The 10,000-nt window shown below is 37.0% G+C and overlaps 1 protein-coding gene across 2 annotated transcripts in view; it reads right to left on the reverse strand.

Moving 5' to 3' along the window:
- Nucleotides 1–3,259: 3,259 nt before the first annotated feature.
- anos1 (anosmin 1) overlaps nt 3,260–10,000 on the reverse strand; it is a 78,730-nt gene continuing 71,989 nt past the window's right edge. For both annotated transcript variants that reach the window (XM_084121642.1, XM_084121643.1), the window contains exons 12-14: nt 7,912–8,102; nt 5,608–5,746; nt 3,260–4,273 (exon numbers count right to left, since the gene is read on the reverse strand). In XM_084121642.1, the coding sequence (XP_083977768.1) occupies nt 4,221–4,273; nt 5,608–5,746; nt 7,912–8,102 (383 nt within the window). In that variant the 3' untranslated portion in view covers nt 3,260–4,220. The remainder of the gene's footprint in view (nt 4,274–5,607; nt 5,747–7,911; nt 8,103–10,000) is intronic.

Here is a 10,000-nt window from a genome sequence, read left to right on the forward strand (position 1 = left end):
ATAATACAAAAACCATAACGCGTTGTTCATTATAAACGTGGGATTATGAATTATATTGAGAACGTCGTACATAGAAAACATGCCATAATGTACCCTGAGTGTAAAAATAGCCACATTCATCGTGAAGCGTGCAAGCTATTTGCAAAGATTAATATAAAGGTCAATAAAACGTTACACTCACTTGTTCTTCTGGAGGTTCAGCAAGAACACGAATAGTTGGTACTGATCCTTTTTTCTGGAGCAGCTTCTTAGCAAAAACAGCTTTATACTGACCCTCGTTTGTAAAGCAGTCTCGAGTCTGGTGAAATGATTCGCGCAAACATGACAGCATTGACGTTGATCGTGGGGAATATTCCCTTCGAAAACAAACTCAGCCACTGCGTCTTCAGCTGTACGGATTTAGAAACATCATCAATATGACTGCTGTGTTCGTTATTACACCCAAGAACAGAACACCACAATCGTTAGACGCCATTCTACTCAGCACTCCAGCTATCAACAATGAACGCGCCGGTCGGCGCGTGCTATGATTGACAGCTCGCTCACGAGGGCGGGTCTGTGTTTGAAACGCTGCTGTCAATCAGCCATCGTGGGAGGGGCGTCGATATTGTGATGTCACAACATCGAACAGCTTGATTTGAGACAGGAGGAAACATAAGATTTAAAAAAAAACACTGGATGGATTTTTATCATTTTATGATGGTTGTGTACAGGCACTGCCAACACACATTTCAGTACAATCAACTTGTAAAAGTGCATGTGCCATTAAATGACCCCTTTAAACCACTTCTATTATTGATTGCTATCAGGATGTGAAGAGAGTTTCAACCAGAATAACAAAAAGTGTTTATAAAAAAAAAAGCCAACCTTACCTTAAAATCCCCAGCGACGAACACATTACGCGTTCACGCCAGAATTACCGTAATTACGACTAATAAAAAAAACGATTGCGTGCAATTCGTGAAACCAAATTATTGTGACACCATATTAAAAAAAAAAAAAAAGGTTCAAACTTCAATAGTTAAAACAGCGATTCTCAAACCCTGACGTAAAATATGACATAAAAATAAAAGTGCCCCTGACATCATGTTGTCACGATCCACACTCAAGGAGACAGGTAGATCCAATAATGCAGTATTTATTTGGGAAAATCCATACTCACAAACAGTCCAGGCAGGGGTCAAAACCAAAGAAGCAATCCAAAACATAAAACAATACAAAACTGAACTCGGAAGTGGTGTGATAATAGACAAGGACTCCGTGACAAACACTGAAACAACCAGGGTGTATGTGTATATATGTATATGTATATGTATATGTATATGTATATGTATATGTATATGTATATGTATATAGGTCCATGAAGGGGAACAGGAACAGTGAGTGACGGCTTAGCTGACGACCAGGGCGGAGCAGACAGTCCATCGGGCGGCCAGGGCGGACACTTTCCCTCGCGCGCCCTGAGCGGGACCACCGGAACTGGGACCACCAGACTCGGACCACCGGAACTGGGACCACCGGAACTGGGACCACCGGAACTGGGACCACCGGAACAGTCACGGAGGGAGTCTTCCTTCTCCTCCTCTGTTTCGGGTGGCGATGTGCAGGCTCTGGGCTGGACGGAAACCGCGGCAAACAGAGCTCTGGGCTGGGTGGAATCAGCGGCGGATGGAGCTCTGGACTGGACATCACCAGCCCAGGGTCGAAGAGGGGCCAGAGTGGAGAATGGTGTCGGGATTCCTCTCGACCACCTCCTCCACTGCGGCCTCCACGGGTCCCGCGAAATCTGACCCGGGTGCCCTCAAAAAATGGTCTTTTCTCCCGCTCAGTGGCTGGGGAAGAGACATTAAAAAACATACTGCTGGATCTTGTGTTGATGGAGTCCTTCTGTCATGATCCACACTCAAGGAGACAGGTAGATCCAATAATGCAGTATTTATTTGGGAAAATCCGTACACACAAACAGTCCAGGCAGGGGTCAAAACCAAAGAAGCAATCCAAAACATAAAACAATACAAAACTGAACTCGGAAGTGGTGTGATAATAGACAAGGACTCCGTGACAAACACTGAAACAACCAGGGTGTATGTGTATATATGTATATGTATATGTATATGTATATGTATATGTATATGTATATGTATATGTATATGTATATAGGTCCATGAAGGGGAACAGGAACAGTGAGTGACGGCTTAGCTGACGACCAGGGCGGAGCAGACAGTCCATCGGGCGGCCAGGGCGGACACTTTCCCTCGCGCGCCCTGAGCGGGACCACCGGAACTGGGACCACCAGACTCGGACCACCGGAACTGGGACCACCGGAACTGGGACCACCGGAACTGGGACCACCGGAACAGTCACGGAGGGAGTCTTCCTTCTCCTCCTCTGTTTCGGGTGGCGATGTGCAGGCTCTGGGCTGGACGGAAACCGCGGCAAACAGAGCTCTGGGCTGGGTGGAATCAGCGGCGGATGGAGCTCTGGACTGGACATCACCAGCCCAGGGTCGAAGAGGGGCCAGAGTGGAGAATGGTGTCGGGATTCCTCTCGACCACCTCCTCCACTGCGGCCTCCACGGGTCCCGCGAAATCTGACCCGGGTGCCCTCAAAAAATGGTCTTTTCTCCCGCTCAGTGGCTGGGGAAGAGACATTAAAAAACATACTGCTGGATCTTGTGTTGACGGAGTCCTTCTGTCATGATCCACACTCAAGGAGACAGGTAGATCCAATAATGCAGTATTTATTTGGGAAAATCCGTACACACAAACAGTCCAGGCAGGGGTCAAAACCAAAGAAGCAATCCAAAACATAAAACAATACAAAACATAAAACAATACAAAACAGGCAACAAAGCAGAACTCGGAAGTGGTGTAATAATAGACAAGGACTCCATGACAAACACTGAAACAACCAGGGTATATATACACCCAGAACTAACAATGAAACAGGGAACAGCTGGGAACAATGATGACGGGGAACAGCTGAGTGCAATGAACAGTGATTGGTACAGACAAGGATTGTGGGGAATGCAGTTCATAATGTGGATGACACCGTGGGGAAGAGTGGACACCAGGGACACCAGGAATACACAAACCAGACACTGTGACACATGTCCGTTAATGGTCACATGACATGCAAAAACAATTAAATAATCTATTTTTTGTTTTTTTATTTCTATTGTTTTTATTTTAAGATTACTTATTTTAATTGTGCACATTTATGGTTGCATTATTAGTTAAATGAAGTCAAGCAGTACGTATTTCTGTTTGATATGTATTTATTTCAGTCAGTGATGCATATCTTTCTTTTTTCCCCACAGATCTGAGGTAACGTTACCTCACTGACAGCAAATGTGTTACACAGGACTACAGATGAGCTGAAGGAGTAGAGGAACTATTTTATTACTTAAAAGTATGTACAGATTCTATGGAAATAATGGAACATATGACTATATGTACAATTCCTCTTTTTTTTTTACATTATGTCTATACAAGAAGTTGTATTTTATAAAACACTGACTTGCTAATACATGGGGAAAAAATACACACATACACACATACAAATTAAGTGTTGCAATACACACATAAATAAATATCAACATCAACATTCACTGACTGCTGCAACAAATATCTCTACAGCCGAGAACATATATAGTTTACATCATTCCATCAAAAAAACACGCATAAGTAATCATTTCATTAATAAACAAAACACTTTCTGTTAATCTGTAATGGAAAATTGCTAACATAATAATAAAAGGCATCAAAGATGGATTTCACACCCTATTAAAGGAACAGTTCAACCAAAAATCCAGTCATTATTTAATCACGCAAACGATCTGTGATGCTTGGAAATGGAAAAGAGCTGAATAAAGACACGAGTTTGGGAAATACTGACATGCATCATCTGATCTGATCTCAGATAATCATGAACTTTCTTTGATTACACACAAACGTTTCTCCACAGCCCATTCTTCCATTTCAATTTATCTCGATTTCATAGAGTCTGGACAAATCCCTAGGAACACAACATCGCTGTTAACTTGAGTGTGAACGCACACATGAAACGGTGTTCTACAGCACGAGAGTTTGGGGTGATGTCTTCATCAGTGTTGTTGCAGTGAAAACCGTGGATCTTGAGAGAGAGAATGAAGGCTAGCGTTCGGGGCGTCTGAAGAAATCCGCGATTAGCTGCACGCTGTGTTTCGTGTTCTGACCGTTTCAGTGTTTCTCCACTGAAGACTTCTGATGGTGATGCTGATGAAGTTGTGCTTCTGTGAGGAACAAACACACATCTTGGTTATATGTGAAAACATCTCTGCATCCTAAATGTCATGAATGCAAAGAATTCATATGAAAAAAGAATTTAACTCACTTAAAGTACCCCATTTGTGCTATTTTAAAGCTTCCTAATTTAGTTTTGGAGTCTCCTACAATAGATTTACATGTATTCAAGGTCAAAAATACTTCCATTGCACATCACCTCATTTCTCAAAGAGTCTGAAAACGGTTCGTTCAAAGATTCAGTATCACTAAACCCCGCCTTTCTGAGAGCCTGCTCTGCTCTGATTGGTCAGACGGCCCGGTCTGTTGGGATTGGTCTACTCTGCTCTGATTGGTCGGCTGGAGCAGTGTGTTGTGATTGGTCGAGCGCTTTGAGTGTGTTTTCTTTTTCTTTTTTTAAATAAAATATTCACAAATTTGTTAGCTATAGCATGAATTATCTGATATTCCGATTGTCAAATGTGCCAGTGGACGTGTTTTGTTGTTCAAACACCTTTATAACGGTGGCGTTAGTTGAGCTATATGCGCCGCCATGTTAGTTTGTTTCAGAGAATCGGATCTGTTGGATTTACAACACGTGAGTTCATCCTCTTCTCCCGAAACACAGAGAAGTGGCCGGTGAACTGGGAGAAGAATAGAGTAAACTTTAAAGCTACTTACAAAATGTGTGTCTGATATGAATAAAACGTGTCGTCTAATTATAATGGAAAGGATTATTATTCCGCTTCAATAGACATCAGTGTGTGTTTTACAAACTCTAAATGTATTGTTTTTCTCATGTGAATTTAAATGTCTGAAACCTAAAATAAACCTTATGTGGTAGAAAACACTGAATAGTTGTGATATATGACAAGCACTGAAACGCGCAAAAGCACGTCTGGAATCTGAGGGTGCAGAAAAATCGAAACATTGAGAAACATTGAGAAAATCTCCTTTAAAGTTGTTCATTTATGTTGGCGATTGTGCTGCATTCACTCACAGAAATACATGTTTTATATATTTACGGTAGGAAATTTACAAAATATCTTCATGGAACATGATCTTTACTTAATATCCTAATGATTTTTGGCATAAAAGAAAAAATGGATAATTTTGACCCATATAATGTATTGTTGGATATTGCCACAGATATACCCGTGCGTCATGTGACTGGGTTTGTGATCCAGGGTCACATATGAGGAATATTGTGACATGTTCGTTCCCGGAAGAAACTCAATACCGCAACGGAGGCGTTTTAACTCCCTTTTTAATGCTCAAACTGCAACATTACATGGAGGAAAAGCATGACGGGTCCAGTTTAAACTGCAGACGTGTGTGTTCTTACGTTGCGGAGCCGGTGGCCGGCGGGGCGTCAGAAACACTCTCTTGGTCGCGGGTCCTTCTCCAGTCGAGGTGATCACACGCACATCCACCCGGTAGAACGTGCCCGGGCGCAGGTTCGGCACCACCAGGAGGTTCTGACCCTGAAACACATCAGATCCTTTGTTTATACACATGAAAGAATCAATCAAACTTTATTCATAAACTGCGTTCGTAAAGATACTGTACAAATAAATTCCAGGACTTTCAAGGACTTTTCAAGCAATACCTTTTTTGGTTTTCAAGGACTACAATCACTTATCAAACAATATCTTTAGGATTTTTTTTAACTCAAATTATAGATATATCCAAAATACAACTTGCAACACATTTAATAATATATATTAAATACAAACGACAGATCTCGAGCTGTGGTTAGAAGAAGAGTTTCTAGTTTTCATGACATGTGGACTCAATAAATCCTGATCTTGAGCAGAATAATCAAGCTGACATTCAGTGCAACCTGTGTCTTTTATTTAGAATACATGCAAATGTCATTTACGAGTTTGTCGAGAGATTTAAAGTGTCGTTTCTGAAGAGTGCGCATGTGTGAACGAGCTCTAGTGTAAGAACGAGTCTATGATTGAGTCTGGAAATAAAGCAAAATAACTGAGAAAAATTAGAAATATTCCTCAGATGCATGTCTGTAATTTATAGCAAAACATCTCGTGTTAATTCCATCTCAAACTGAGTCATTAAAAGTAGTTATTACTCCATACGTGCGTGACATCATTAACTAACGTGGTTGAACGACCGATTCGCGACAATACGGTTTCGGGAAACAGTCGTGACTCGCTAGTGGATTTCTTCAACGCTGTATCGTACTAATATCGTACATCGGGCCAATATCTGATTTACTGTATGTGAGCGCGTCTATAACGGCTATATTTATTATTTTTATAATGAAAAATATTTTTATTGGGCTGATAATGACAACAATTATTAATGTTGTCATTATCAGTCCAATAAAAAATAATAAATATAGCCGTTACCGATATGCTAGCCGATATATACATATATACACTGCATCCCTAATTGACAATAAAGGCCCATTCACGTTCACATCAATATTGATAACCGTAAGGTTTTAATAATAAACTATTAGATATCAGAATCCACATCACAGCTTACAGTAATGACTCAGAAATAATATCAACAGAATCAGAATTATTTTTTTCCAGCTGATGAATGATAAAAAAATAAAAACATTAACAGCCAATCAGAATCCATACGTGTGTGACATCATTAACTAACGTGGTTGAACGACCAATTTGCAAAAATACGGTTTCGGGAACAGTCGTGACTATAGTGGATTTCTTCAACGACTCGTCGTACTGTGATGGTGAAGAAACGAGTTACGGCGGTGTACGGGAACGACTGCACACGAATGTAGAGTTCCTCCAACACTCGAGGCGTCGTCCGGTTATTATGAGCTCGTGAAGAATAAACATCACAGAATCCACATCATTTATAAATGAATGCAATCTGATAATGATGTCGAGCTTCAAACCGGCCTCAATATTATGGGAATCACACGGATGAAAACCGGACGGGATCAGTTTGATGCATTTCAGTCCGAATGAGTCAATTAAAGCTTCAGCAGAAGGACATGAATATTAATAACATAACATGAGTGTGTGTGTGTGTGTGTGTGTGTGTGAGCACTGTCTGTTGGAGAAGATCTGGTGATGATGTCAGAGCTCAAAACACTCATACTTACCATATGAACATTAATAACACTAATACATCTCCAGGATAAACCTTCCCATAAGGCCTGGGTGATGTAGTTCAAATTGTATTTATGAAATCCATATATAGATTTTTTATTTTTTTATTTTAATGCATGTACATATATGTTTTTCAGCTTTTTAAAACTAAAAGTTATTATTAAATTATACAATATAATACAAATATACAATATAATAAATATAATATATAATATATATTAATACAAATATTATATATAATATATATATATAAAAAAATAATATATTAAGTAGTTATATATATATATATATATACAGAGTATGTTTTTCAGCTTTTTAAAAATATTTAACTTATTAATTATATTAACATTAAATCAGCAGCAGCCCCGACTCATCAGCAGATCTGCCAGCGCTGTGTGTATCATATTTCACACTCTTGGACTCGAACATGTATCCAATTTTCCATGAGAAACACTCTTGTATGAAATCATCGGCCAAGAACATGTAATTTATGTGTGTGTGTGAGCTTTCACAGGAGAGCAGTGTGTTTGGAGAGGACTTACAGGTGGCAGGATCTGAGACCGGGAGACGAGGCTCTCCGTGGAAAACGCAGCCCATGTGACCTGGAAGCCTGTGATTGGCTGATGAGACTTGGGTCGTGACCCCCTCCAGCGGAAGTGACCCGTCACGTTCCCGTCGTGGAAAGTGAAGGTCGCTGTCAGATTCTCAGGCTTCGCCAAAACCTTCGACGGCACTGCAGGGTTTCAGGAAAACATCACATACATCATGAGGACAGAAGAAGCTGAGGAGATCACAACACACACACACAAAACTGCACTGAACACACACACCAAACTGAACAAATGAAAACTGCACTGAACACACACACCAAACTGAACAAATGAAAACTGCAGAGGATGCAAAATTATGAATAAAGTAAAAACTAGTCACTGAATGAAAGTTATTAAGAGTTTTGTTTTAGGCTCTTGTCCAGGGTTATTGTCGTTAACTAAAACTAAAACATTTTTGTTTAGTGCAAGCTGAAGTACTAAAATAACTAAAACTGAAATAAAAATTAATAAATAGTTAAAAAATATTAGACATTCAGAGAAAAAAAAATGACATGACAAACTTTAACTAAAATAAAAATGAAAACATAGAAAATGAATATATACTATAATCGCATATCAATTATAAAATAAATAAATAAGTACATGTTAAATGGCTTAAAATATTAAAAAACAAATATTTTACTAAAATCATTAAAATTATAAACTTCAACTAAAATAAAAAATATAAAAATAGAAACATTAATAAAGGTTTGAACAATATGTCAATAAAACTAAAATAACACTACTTATTACTAATCAAGTAAAAAAAATAAAAACAAAAATATTAAAAAAGCTACTATTTGTTTTTGCTAAAATTACTGAAAAATAATAAACTTCGACTAAAATAAAAAATAAAACAAATAAAAAACAAAACAAAAATGAATTCAAACATATTAATAAAAACTATAAAAGTATATCAGTGATACAATTAAAATAAAATAATTCAAAATAAATGTTAAATGGAATAAAATAAATGTCCTTGAAAATATTTGCCATATTTGTCTTTTCTTTCTCTTTCTTTTTCTAACAAACATGATTGTAGACTCACAACCCGACAAATGTGCTTTGTACCGTCTCATATCCTTTTAATAAAAACATAAATAAAAAAAATAAAAAAATAAATGGAATAAAATATATAAAAAATATTACTTTTACTAAAATGATTACTAAAATGATTTAACATAATAAACTTTAACTAAAATAAATGTATAAAAATATTAATAAAACCTTGAGCAGTATATCAATAATACCGGTACTAAAATAGCACTACTAAAAAAAAAGTTTAATTAAAAATAACTTTTAGAAAAAAGTACAAATAAAATAAAAACTGAAAATATAAAAATAAAAACTAATTCAAAATATGAATAAAACCTTCAACAGTATATTAATCTATATTAAAAAAAAGTTTATTTTATTAAATTATTAAAAAAACAAACTGAAAATATTAAAAGTAAACTGAAGATGTACCAGAACGACGGCATACTAAAGACCAAAATTAAGTTTTTTTAAAAAGCACAGCGTCTGCAAACTGTTGCTCCCGAATAAACCTGGATTTTCATCCCACTGTAATCACTCATGTCATATTTCAAGCTGATTGCATGAACTGTATGAAAACAAACACTTCCTAATTAGTGATAAAATTCCCACCGGTCCTGTAGAAGGTTTATAAACAGTATATCAATAATACTAAAATAGCACTACTTAGTACTAACCAAGTAAAAAATAATAATAATAATAATAAAAGTTCAATAAAATAAAATATTAAAAAAGTTTAATTAAAAAGTTACTTTTTTATTTAAAAAAACCCACAAAAAACAAGTAAAATTTAAATAAAAACAGAAAATACATTACAAAAAAATATTTCAAAATATTAATATAAACTTTACCAGTATATTAATCAACATTTTAAAAAAAGTTACTATTTATTTGACTAAAATTACAAAAAAAAATCATAAAATAAAAAGCCCTGAAAATATCGAAAAATAATTTCAAAATATTATTAAAACTTTAACACTATATAAATCGTACTGAAATAACACGG

The sequence above is a fragment of the Abramis brama genome (genome assembly GCF_963993115.1).
Source record: "Abramis brama genome assembly, chromosome: 8".
NCBI classification, from domain to species: domain Eukaryota; kingdom Metazoa; phylum Chordata; class Actinopteri; order Cypriniformes; family Leuciscidae; genus Abramis; species Abramis brama.